Below are 13,588 nucleotides of genomic sequence, written 5' to 3'. Positions count from 1 at the left end.
GTAAGCAGAGAGCATATACTAGCATGTAAACACGAGTACTTATAAAGTTCCGTATGCAGAACAAAACATTTACTTTCAAAATGCAGAAACAACATGTTTACTTTCAAAATGCATAAACAAAACTTGGTACAAAATATCATAGCGAAATTTCCAGAAAGACAACTTATTCCCAAAAAGAAAATCCATTGGCATATCCAAACTAAAATATCATATTCATATCATCTCATAGCATCACATCGGAACAAATACCATGTTTAACTATCATGGTAGGGTTATAAACCACCATTATACTCGTGGCTGGGCCATATACCATGTTTCACCTCCGTGGTAGGGTTATAAACCACCATTATACCCGTGGCTGGGCCGTATTCCATGTTTCACCCCCCGTGGTAGGGTTATAAACCACCATTATACTCGTGGCTGGGCCGTATTCCATGTTTCACCCCCCGTGGTAGGGTTATAAACCACCATTATACCCGTGGCTGGGCCGTATACCATCTTTCACCCCGTGGTAGGGTTATAAACCATCATTATACCCGTGGCTGGGTTTTAACAGAATCAGAACGGAACATCATCGGAAGCAGATCACATTTAGAAACAGAATCAGAACTTCATGCCAAGGTTTTCAGATGACACATCATATCAAAACAAAATATTGAATAGTTTCAGATCATTTCACATGTTTGAGATAAACGGAATCAAAACATTTTCATTTATTCATAACAAAAACTTTTAGATTTTCATATTCGCTCTTTTGCATAGTTCAGAAACAAAATGCACAAAATTAGCTCATATCTACACCAATCATGATAGAAAATACTTTCTCTTATATAGAATTTATGCATATGCAGAATAAACATCTAAGGTTATTTTCAAATTTCTTTTAAAAAATAAACATTTTTATTTCAAAGACAACCTCATTTCATTTCTTTTATGCAAAACTAGTATATGAACCCGCTTGCCTGGGCTTCTTAGCTTTCCAAAATTTCTCCACAATAGTACTAAATAATTGTCAATCGTCATCTATAAAATTTCATGTAACTTAAATGAATCTCTAATGAACAGACATTCTCATATTACATCTGAAATACCTATTTTAAGTCCTCAAAAACCTAAAATTTCTCTTAAATGCAAAATACCATCACTTCCCTAAGTCCTCAATATCCATACTTATTAAACTCGGAATCTTTCTAAAATTGCATAATAATATTAATAATATATACAATTATGCCATAAAATACATTTCTAGTTTAAAGACTCATTAAAACAAAACTGATTAAAGTAGGAGAGCAAATATTTCATTTAATAAAAGTAGACTAATTAGTTTCTCTTTAAAGGGTTCAAAATAAAAACCTTGCACTACTATGTACTTCGAAAAAAAAATATATTAATACTAATAATTTATTTCAAATATTTATTTAATCTGTATTTAAAAATAAAATCATAAAAAGTGAGTTTAATATATAAAACTAAAACATGATCAACTTATAATTACTCTGTTAAAAGCATCAGTGTACTGACTTACTACTATAAATCCATACGTCTACGTCTAAATAAAAAATATAACATGCACGTAATATAACACTCATGATTTCAAACCGAATATACGTAATCAATTCATTAAAATATAAATCCATTAACCTAAACATCCGAAAATAATAAATCTGGAGACCTCATACTAAGGGGCAAAATTGTAATAGTACATCTCATCTATTAGGTTAACTAAGACACAAAAATTTCATTTTTAAGTAACTACCACAAAACAGAGGACCACGTGCAGTAGCAGCACTTACCTAAGGAAAACTAAGAGGCAGCGACACCATGGGGAAAGGGGACGAGGTGGAGTTGGGTTGTGGTGGGAGGTGGTTGTCCCAATAGCGGGGCACTGAGAGAGAGAGAGAGAGAGAGAGAGAGAGAGAGAGAGAGAGAGAGAGAGAGAGAGGTCAACCGTGAGGGAGAGAGAAACAGAGAGATAATCGGGCCTATCAAGAGAGAAAAGTGCGGCGAATAAGGGCTGGTGGTAGGCTTCTAGTGTAGCTTCCTGCTGTTGATTCCGGCGAGGTGGTGCAACTGGGTGGCTCATGGTTGAGGCGAGGAGTGAGGGTGGCTTGGCGGCTCACAGTGGGCAAAACAATCACTCTGTTTCGGTGTAAAAAATAGAGCGCTTCACGTCCAAGCTTAACGGTGGCTGGTCATGGAGATGCAGGTCAGCGTGGCAGCGGTTCTCGACATTTCATGGTGGCTTTATGGTTGGGGATAATGGCGACACCAAAGCTGCACCTACGCTCATTGGAGATCAGGACCCGCAGGCACTGGTTGTGAAACCGTGCTTCTCCTTGGCATGACCTCGGCTGGGCTGCTTTCACACGATGGCCATCGGGTTGTTGCCATGCATGGGTTAAGGCCGTGGGTTGAGGGGAGCTCGTGAGGGTGCAGTAAAACAGGGGTGTTTTGGCTTGGCAAAACCGTGGGTTGCTGTTTGTTGTGGCTGTGGGAAGTGGTTTCCGGTGGTTGGTTGCTGTGAAGGAGCAAGGCACCTCAAGTCGGGATTGTGGTGGTTACTGGCTGTGGTGTAGTGCTCGCTGCACTTGGCCCCAAGTTTCGGCTTCATTTGAGGGAAGCCTCGGCATACTGACCAACATGCAACGGTGTCGATGAGGGCCACTTGTGACGGCGCCTTAGTGGTGATGGTGCGCAACAGCGTGGGAGGGTGATGCTGCTTTGCAAGGCAAGGCAAGGCTTTGCGAGGGTGGACAAAATACAAACTGCTAAAGAAATGAATAGGCATTAATGAGAGGGATTTGAGTAATGGAAGAAGGGAAGAAAATCATAACCGTGTGGACGTGGGGAAGATGGAGATCGGGGTGGAGAAATTTTTGGGAGTGCAAAAAATTAAAAGTGAAAAACCGTCGGAAGGATAAAATGCATGTGGAAGAGAAGCTCACCTCAAGCAACATCGGGGCTGCGTGAAAAACAGAGAAGAAGAAGAAAAAAAAAGTCCAGAGGGCTAGGGTGTTACAACACGGCTTAACATGTGCAAACCCATTTCAATGAACAGCATGGTGGGAAATTGGAGCTAGCACTCATTCTCTCCCTTTCGTCCAATTTCAGCGGAGAAATTTCTTCTCACCTTAGACATAATCTACCAAAATTTCTCTCTGCCTCTCTTATTTTCTCCCATTTCATGAAATCCTCCCGTGATCGACCATTTCCATGTTGGGTCAATTAGGGCTTGGGGGAGATAATTTCGCAGAAAGGAGAGGGTCGACATACACAAGTTGGTAACAACTCCCACGACTTGCATCTACTACTTTCAACCCTAGAAGACTCGGTGGAGCTTCCAACGTCGCTGACCTCGTGGATTTGTCTAGTGGCTGGTTGGACCCTGTGCTCCATTGAAGACAGCACATGGTCATGTGGCGTTACTGGCTAAGAGCTCCTCGTGGGTATGAGCGGAGGGGTTTGCGCGGTTTGAAGTCGAAGTTGTCCACGGACTGGTAGATGCTTTCACCACTCTCGCAGTGGTAAGTCTCTCTCACACCTGCACTCTAGAAACCAAGTCTTTAATTCATGTTCTGGTTTTCAACATGAACTTGGGAAAGCAAAATCTCTCCACTAATTTTTCCTTTTGCCTGCTGCTTTTCCATATTATTCAATTCCTTTTCTTTATCTTATCTTAATGCATACATGCTTCTGCATCAGCGGTTCTAATTTGGATTTTGCATGTCACTGGACAATTTCATTGCCTTTCTTTCCATTTCCCCTCCAACTAAGGCTAATTTTAAACATTTGATGAGTTAGATTCATTGCAAATCTTCTTTTTTACTACCTGATGCTTAAACTAATTTATTTATTATTGTTTGGATTACTTTTGTGCTTTTATGATAACAATATCACAATCTTTTGCAAACCTTATTTGCAATGAGACAAAATATTTGGTTAAATACATGGCTGGTCAACTAATAGGATGGGGGAGACTATGACTGTAAGTTTCATGATCTCATCTGTAAAGGGCCTTTTGGACACCATATGGATGTAAACTGTTTAATTTCCTTAATTTATGAACTGAAAACATAATCATTAAAGAAAGGCATGAGCTGATTTTAATAAATTCTTGTATTGGGAAACATATCTATAAATTAATCAATTGCATCCCCCAACTTTGGTTCAAACTCTAATTCCTAACTTTTGAATTAATTAAATTTGGTTCAATGTCAGTAAATGTCTCTGCAACTACAAGTGCTGGGAAAATTGAATATGTCAATGCTGGAAAGATAAGTGAGAGCGGATCAGTGCAGAATGAGCCTTACAAGGAGCTAGTAATAAGGTAACGTGATTACTTATTTGTCACAGAAAAAAAAGTTTTAATCGTCACCGATATTCATGGGAAAAAGAATGATTTTCCCATGAACTTGTGGAGTTGGTGGGGAAAGACCATTTATTCACCAATTATATGCCACCACGGAACAAATTGGTCGGAAAAAAGATTTTTCTCACTAAAGATATTCATTTTCCCACGAGCATCACTCTCGGATTAAAAATTGATTAAAATACATGTAGAATATTTTTTTTAATATTATTATTATTTTAGGATTTGAAAAAGTTGAATTATTTATTATATTTTGTGTTAAAATTTAGAAAAATTATAATAATTAGATGAGATGAATTGAGATCAATTTTAAATTCAAACGGGACTAAGCTCCATATGAAGGGAGCTAAAAAAAAATATTCTTTTACTTGTACCCTATTTGTGAGAGATCTCAAAAGAAATGGCCCCTTTATGACTTTATATAGATTCTGCAATTTTTTTCGAATGTATTAATGGAAAGAATATGATTATATAATTTCACTTTACATAACAACAATGACATTTGCACATATAGATTGAAAATATAGTAATGATAGGCACATGTTCAGCATGTGTAAGAGCACTCTCATTGAATTAGACAAAAGTTAAGGAGAGGTTTGGATTCAAAACCCATCTCAACTCATCTCATCTCATCATTACAATTTTTTCAAATTCTCACACAAAATATAATAAACAATTCAAATTTTTCAAATTCCAAAAAAGTTTTTCTAAATTCCCACACAAAATATAATAAATAATTCAACTTTTATTCTACTATTCACAAACCATCTCAACTCATCTCTGAATCTAAACATCTCCTAAATCTAATGAGTATTTAGCTATTAAAAAGTAAAATATGCTCACATTGGATTAGTCAAATTCTAAATATTTAGAATTTAGCTACAGTGACTTTCAAAAGTTTTTCCAAATTTGAAGGTTACTGTACATACATCAAATACATATTTTATTAATTATTTCTCTTTCCCTTTCTTTCTATTACATATTTTATTACAATTAATATATTAATTAGACTTAGTGATATATTAATTTAATAAGAACATGATTATTAATTAACATATAATAAGTAGAATAGTAAAATATGATAAAATTAAATAAATTAATAATTAAAAAAATTAAATATTTTTGAAATTAGTAGTTATTCATTATCATATAATGAATAAATCTATAATCTAATGTGGAGATTTAATGTGAATAATCAAAACTAAATTCATCTTATATTATTTTATTATTATATAATAAAAAAATAATTATTCCAATGTAGAGATTTATGTGAATGGAATAGTCAAAAGTTAAATTTATCTTACATTCATCAAAACTGTCATTTAACTTTGGCTAATCCAATAAGAGTGCACTAAGCTCGCGTATTTCAATTAAAAAAAAAGAAGTGAATTTCATAATTAAAAAAATAACTTTTTTATATAAATTTTAAATTTACTAACTTCTTTAAAAAATAGGTAAAATTTACCCACACCAAAAGGTAGAATAAATTTTAAAATTCCATATATTGTTGAATGCATCAAAAGGTAGAATTAATGAAATATAATTGTTGTAATTATGAGTGTGCAACTGTCGTTTAATCATTTTAAAAAAATTAAATAAATATAAAATTTACATGAAAAGAAATTAATTCTCTAATAATAAATTTTACTCTTTTTTAAAATAATTATACGATATTTATATATTTTATAACTGAATATAACATTATTCAAAATTAATATACGTTGACCATTTAATCAAAAATCAAAAGCTCAGAGAAAGAAATAATTATATGATTATTATTTTTATTTTTATTATATCAATAATGAATATCAATTATAAGAGGAAGAAGACCGTACGTACATCATTCAAAGTACCCTTAATTTGGACATGCACGCGCATTTAGCTTCGCGTTCAGACGTTGCTTTCTTTCATCTTTGACCTTTTCTTTTCTTAATTGTTTTCCTGGAGGAAATTATGTTTTTGTTTTTTCTTATCGGTAAGCCAATAATCCTGACCTTGGAAGAAAGCAGACAAAATGGCATCATGCATGTGGGCGGGAATGCATGCATGCATATGATTGCATGATTCCACTTGATCACGTACGTGGACAGTGGACTATTCAATAAACAACAACGGTGAAGGAGAACTAATACGGCTCCTTTTTAGATTAGAAAAAAATTTATTCATCATTTATTTTTTTTATTTTATAATATGATATTAGATAAAAAATTTATAAATAAAATATAATAAATAATATCTAATCATTTAATATTATATTATATGATCATGAGAGAATGATGAGATTTGAAATGATGAGTAATATTATTCTCCTAAATAATTTACCTCATTTTTGCTTCCAAATAGGGTAGGCTCATAAATTAATATATATATATAGTTGTGTTTGTCAAGGAAAAAAAAACTAGTGGGAAATGGAACTTAATTAATTTTGGTGCATGCTAATTAAGCATTCACTATAACAAATTTAATTTTTAGAGATGAAATTTATTAGGAATCAATTAAATTTCTTCCCTAAAAGTACTTATTTGGGACAAAATTTAAATTTCGTCTCAAGGCGTTTGAATGGATATGTAAGAAAAATATTGTCTCAAAAATAGAAATACATTCGAATGGGTAAACATATGTTTGAGCAGAGAGTTAATGTCTGTTCAAATAATAATCTTGATGGGAAAGTACATATAATTTTTTTGGGAGAAGTTCAAAATCATTCGGATTGAAATTTTATGTTCAAATGAGCATTTTTTGGTGGGAAAATTTGGCGGTATGAACTTTGTTTGAATGCTTAAATAATCATTCGAACGGGAATCTTTAATTATAATAATTTATTGAAAGGCATCCAAAATAACTTAAAAATAAATATTTTTTTTAATTTATTAGTTATCATTTTCAAAATATAAAAAATATAGATGTATTATATAGTATTATTTATGATGAATTAAAATATTTCATATTAATAAATTAATTTTATATAATTAATTTAAAAATATTTTAATGAGTTCTTTTATGTTAAATAAGATTTTTAGTTAAACAAATATTACTTTAGTAAAATAAGAAAAAAAAAATTGACAATAAACAAGCTAGCAAATATCAAAAATAAAAATCATATACTAATTACATCCTAAAAATATAATGTTCAATACAACATAAAAAAGTGAAATAAAAACTAAAATTATCTAGCTAGTAAGTAGCTCAAAATCCTCTTGTAAGGAAGATATGCATCCCTTCATCTCCTAAAGCTTCTCTATGATGGGCTCAACGATCTCCTTGATCAAAAGTCGATGATTCTTCTCGAACAAAGATCGTACCTCATCCAAAGTAGCTTCAGCAGACTGTCTCTGAACACCGGCAGGAGTAGAAGTTGGATCACTCATCGTATCTTGTGCTGTTGGAATATTAGCTCTAGTCTTCCGCAAGTGACCCTCTCTCCCGCTAAATGTCATCTTGTTAAGAGGTTTGATCTGTGGCTACCTCCTTTTAGTCATTCGCACATTAACCCCTTATCGGACTAGAATGTTAGAGATCATCAGCACAAATGATAGACTGCCTTCATTAGAATAGCGTGACTCAGATCGAATCTGGAGGAAGAAATATAATGGTAGATCAATCGACTCTCCTCAAACTATTTGTAACATAAATCTAGATCGCTCGATGCTAAAATCTGATAGTGAATGAAATTAATATTTGTGTAAATATCATTGTTATAATATTTGTAACATTTTTTAGAATAATAATTGGGTAGTGATAGACTTACTATCCTATTACTACCTATCTACTACCCAAGTATATTTCAAGTTTTTATATTTTTTTTATCATTTTATTTTAAGTATTTTTTTAACATCCTTAATTAAGAAAAGATTTAAAAAATATATAATTTTATTAATACTCACTTCCTTAATCATTAAGTAAAATAAAAAATTAAAAAAAAATCAAATACAAAAAGAGTAGTAGATGGGTAGTACTAGGGTATTAACCCTATTATTATTCATAATAATTTATTACAGTCTTAAACATATATGCCTCCCAAACGCAAAGCAATTTGTGTGCCATCTCCATCTATTACCGACTCCGTAATTGGTTCACTTGCCATGAATGGTGGGTCAACATCACCAGACCTAGAAGAAGGTATTTTACCAAATTAAGCACTACATTTATTGCTCGATTTAAGTAATATACATTTTCAAGATATTAGTATTTAATTAAAATGTGCTTTAATTACTGTACGTATATATAGCTGTTGTAAGTCAGCGCTGAGGTTGAGGCATTACAATGGGTGTCTGCATAGAGAAAGTAAGGAAATCGAGAAAAATTAAAATTGATATTCCTGATAATCACACCGGTGGCTTTGGGGATTTGGCAGCTTGGTTTGCTTTTTAAGTTGGTACCCTTACTCTCACATATGCACCAATGGCGCTACATCCTCCGGGGCTAAAGTTTCCCAATATGTGAAAGATCACATAAAAAATCGTTGCCTGATAATAAGTTACTTAGCAAAAAGTTAAATATAACATGTTAATTTAATATTAGTTTGTATTTATACTAATTATTTACAATTTTTTAAATGATGAGTTTGCACTTAATTTTGGCCGGCGAGATGATCGACTAACGATTGAGGAGTTGATGTCCATTGCATTTTGGATGTATAAAGGTTGATGCCATGCATACTATCAGAAGTTTAGTACTGCAACAGAGGTGCGTTAAAATCCATTCTAAGCAATGCTACCAAACGAATGGGAGAAAATGTTTGTAATATGTTTGAAGATCCTGCTTATCAGGTAATTTTGCTTCTATCTTTTTTATAGTATATGATAGATGTATTAAACATATATACATAATTTTTTTTTTAGCAACGAAGTATTCCGAACAAAGCAAAGAGATCAAATTTAACAATACACCATCATGCGAGTTCTCGATCTTTTCATCGTTTATCTAAAAGAAATGGTAACGTTATACTAGTCCCCGTAAATATTAACATATATACTTTTCTAATTTAAGTTCTAATATAGATTTCCCTTTTGCATTAAGAAGAAAGTCCTGCTGACTATAATCTGAACCAATTGTATGCTAAAACACATAAAAATCGTGATAGTGTTTGGACCAGTCTCGAAGCATAAACAAATTATGTAAGTTTAAGTTTTTTTCAATTCAATTGTCTAATAATATTTTTATTACTTATACTAACTTTATTTTTTTTTGTAGGACAAGATGATATCACTTAAGAAAACTGTTGCAGATCCATATGATGAATCATCTGTTAACAATGCTTAGATATTTTTCCAAGTTTTTGGACCACGTTCTGGATATTTGAGGGGCTTAGGACGTTGCATGAAGCCATCATCAACATCATTATTATCTTCTCAAGTCAGATCGAATGACAAAACTTAGGAATTAGATGAAGCAAGGCTTGAAATAGAACATTTGAGGTCCAAGAAAAAAAAGTTGCTGACCCGATTAGATCAAGCAACGGATTAGACGCAATATTAGAAGAAAACATGCAGAAAAAGCTAGAGATTCAATCCCAAAAAATGTTTGAACGGTGGCAATCAATGATATCCCAAAACTCTATGCCACAATGATATCCCAAAACTCTATGCCACCACCACAATCCTAGAACTTATTTTTCTTTAATTGTCTTTTTATTATTCTATCCCAGAACATTTGAAGAAATGTGATGTTTAAATTATATTATTTAATATTAGTATTGTATTTTTAATTAAAAACAATTATGTATTATGAGTACCGTTCGAACGAAAAATACTTAATTCGAACGGTAAATTTTTTTACCTTGCGTTCGAATCGGAAAATAAAATCATTCGAATAACCTGAGAAAAATCCAGTCCGTTCAAACTGCAAATCCTAGCGTTGGTACGGACTCCCAGTCAAACAATCGTTTTATATTTGAATTGGTAGCAATCGTTCATATTAATTGTGTTCGAACAAAACTTTTTCTATCCGTTCGAACAGGATCAAATCTATTTGGTTGTTCGAATCAAGTTTCTGTACCATTCAAACTGTTCAAGTTTGTTCGAACGGAATGATTTCCATTCGAATTGGTTTTTGGGACAAAAATATTTCATCTTAGAAAAAAATTCTCGTTTGAACACGTATGACTAGCTTCCCCAATTTCGTCCCTAAAAGTATTTTTTTTGAAACGAAAAATCAAATTTCATCCCCAAAAAGATTTTGAGACAACTTAGAGACAAATTTTTTTCATCTCAAAAAACTTTTTGAGACAAAAATGGTGTTTTTTGGGACAAAATGTTTCATCCCAAAAAACTATTTCTCTTGTTGTGGTTGGCCATCATGTTGTGTTAAAAATATGTGCACAACATGCTATATTGTGGCATGCACATGAGTACTATATATGAATATTAATATGAGGCTACATGTTTTTTTTTTTTATAACGAAACATTCATTCATAAAGAAATCAATCAATACAAGCCGTTCTTATCAATCCATAGAGCCTGAGCAACAAACATAGGAACATCAACCCACCACATTTCTATATTATTAACATTCCAAATATAACATGCTAATTTATGAGCCACCTTATTCTGCATGCGATGCACATGCTGAATTTCAACTTCACTAAAATAATGCAACTGGCTTTTTGCCTCCTTAATGAGATTACCATCTGCTCAAGAGGATTCTTGCTCTTCTTTCATTTCTTTAACCATCAGCAAATAATCATTTTCAGTTATAATTTTGAAGAAATCCAAATGGACACAAAGTTGTAAGCCCCAAAGTAAAGCCAAAAGTTCAATAGTTCCAGGATCATTTACCTCATTCTCCATCTTACTAGCAGCCATACCAAGTTTCCTTTGTCATCTCTAAGCACAACACCCACACCAGCTTTTTGCATATAAAAAAAAAATAACCCCATCAACATTCAACATCCACTGGTGGTGGTTTCCAGCAACACATCATTTTAGCCTTTGCTATTGATGTAATCATGAGCTCTTTTTCTGCAAAGACAAAGCATGGTTAATGACTTGAAGAGGCTCAAGTAAAACTCTATCAATCTACATTTTATTTATCCTGAACCATAATCCCCAAGTAATGAGGAAAAACATAGAAAAATATGATTGATTGCCCTTTTCCATCACATATGTAGCAACAACGATGAAATCCATTCATGTATCCATATTCTGCATAAAAGTTAAATACTTCTTCTATATATCTCTAACTGTTGGACAAAAGATTAAAGCATGTAGAACAACCTTTTAGCCTGACTTACAAAAACATCATTTATCCTTTACATCAATTTTCCTCTTTTTAAGGTTTTGGAGTGTAGGCAGAACATCTTTACATGCTCTCCATGCAAAAGTCTTGATTTTTCTAGGGATCTGCATCTTCCAAAGCCACCTCCATAGTTTAAAGTGATATGTACCCTTGGAGTTTTCCCCCTGATTTCTTCTGTATTGTTCATGAATAAACCTATAAGCACTTTGAACACTGGAATTTCCATTCTTCTCTTGTGTCCATATCCATTTGTCCTCATACTCGTTTGATGACAACATGATTTTCAGTATATCGACAACAACAATTGGATTGAAGAGAGCTCTAATGTACTCCACCTTCCACCACTTGGTCTCTTGATCAATAAGTGAATCCACTGTAGCTTCCATATGATTCCCTTGCATTGTATCCAGTTCCTACATCAAAGGCTTATGACCAGGGATCCATACATCAGACCATAGCTTAATAACTTCCTTGTCCCTACTTTCCATCTGCAGCCCGCCAGAAGCCATCTTTTTGCTTTCTAAATCCCTTTCCATGCATATAAGGGATTTGCTCCTAACTTAGATTCAAAGAATCTGACATTGGAAAAATATTTTGCCTTAAAAATTCAGTGCAGTGGGTATCTTCATTTTGTAAAATCCTTCACCCTTGCTTAGCCAGTAAAGCCATATTAAAAACTTTTAAATCTTTGAAACCCATACCTTCTCTGAACTTTGATTGGCACATTCTATCCCAACTGACCCAATGCACATTTCTCTCATTATTTTTTTTGCCCCCATCAGAATCTTGCCATCATCCTCTCCAATTCCATATAAAAGCTAACAGGAATTTTAAAAAAACTCATTGCATATGTAGGGATGGACAATGCTACTACTTTAATAAGTATTTCTCTTCTACCTTATGATAACAAATTTTCCTTCCAACTCTGCAACTTATGCCAAACTCTAGTTTTAATCTCAGCAAAAGCTCGTGATTTAGATCTACCCACCATATTCGGCAGACCTAGGTACTTATCATACCGCTGAAAAGAGTTAACACCCCAAAGTATCAGAAGCTCCCTTTGACTGTCCTCTAAAACATTCCTGGAAAAACCATTGCATTTTTTCCTTTGTTGATTTTTTGGCCAGATGCAAGCTCACACTTATCCAACAATGACTGAATATTTTCCTTAGTGTTAGAATCCACTTTACAAAAGATGATACTATCATCAGCAAATAGTAGATGGTTAATACGAGGTGCTCCTCTACAAACTCCCAGACCTTGGACTGAACTATCCCTCTCAGCAGACTTCAACAAACTGATTAAACCCTTTGTGCAGAAGAGGAATATATAAGGGGATAGTGGATCCCCCTTCCTTATCCCTCTGCTAGGACAAATAGGCCCATGTGGTACCCCATTAATCAAAATAGAGAAAGAGACAATTCTAACACATCTCATAATTAACTAAACAAAGCTGTCTACAAAACCTAACTTCAACATAATATTCTCTAAAAAATCTCATTCTACCCTGTCATAAGCCTTGCTCATATCTAATTTCAAGGACATGTATCCCATCTTCCATTGTCTCTTATGTCTCAAAAGCACATTGTGATTGAGAAATAATACATGGCAGCACCATTTTTAAGTCTATTTGTAATCACCTTAGACACCAACTTATAAATCACATTACATAGACTAATAGGACGATAATCAGCAACCATCTCAAGGCGTTTCTTCTTAGGAATTAGACTAATCAAAGTATGGTTAAGATCCGTAGGTAACACACCTGAATTCATAGTTTGTAGCACAGTTGAAGTGACATACTTTCCAATGACATGCCAAAATTTTTGTTAAAAAATAGGGGACATCCCATATGGTCCAAAGGCTTTTGTTGGGTGCATTTGTTGTAAAGTAGCAGTAACTTTATCAGCAGAGAAACTCTTTGTAAGTTCTACATTCATTTCATTAGATAATCTGTGCTCCATACCCTCCAAAATGTCTAG

The 13,588-nt window shown here is 33.4% G+C and overlaps 1 protein-coding gene across 1 annotated transcript in view; it reads right to left on the bottom strand.

The window, feature by feature from the left end:
• Positions 1–11,246: 11,246 nt before the first annotated feature.
• The window catches only part of LOC118347680, a 38,305-nt gene continuing 35,963 nt past the window's right edge, over positions 11,247–13,588 (bottom strand). The window contains exons 4-5 of the mRNA XM_035687700.1: positions 11,755–12,019; positions 11,247–11,329 (exon numbers count right to left, since the gene is read on the bottom strand). Of these exons, the coding sequence (XP_035543593.1) occupies positions 11,247–11,329; positions 11,755–12,019 (348 nt within the window). The remainder of the gene's footprint in view (positions 11,330–11,754; positions 12,020–13,588) is intronic.

The sequence above is a fragment of the Juglans regia genome, chromosome 2 (assembly GCF_001411555.2).
Source record: "Juglans regia cultivar Chandler chromosome 2, Walnut 2.0, whole genome shotgun sequence".
NCBI lineage: Eukaryota > Viridiplantae > Streptophyta > Magnoliopsida > Fagales > Juglandaceae > Juglans > Juglans regia.
This window is presented reverse-complemented; position numbering and strand designations above follow the sequence as displayed.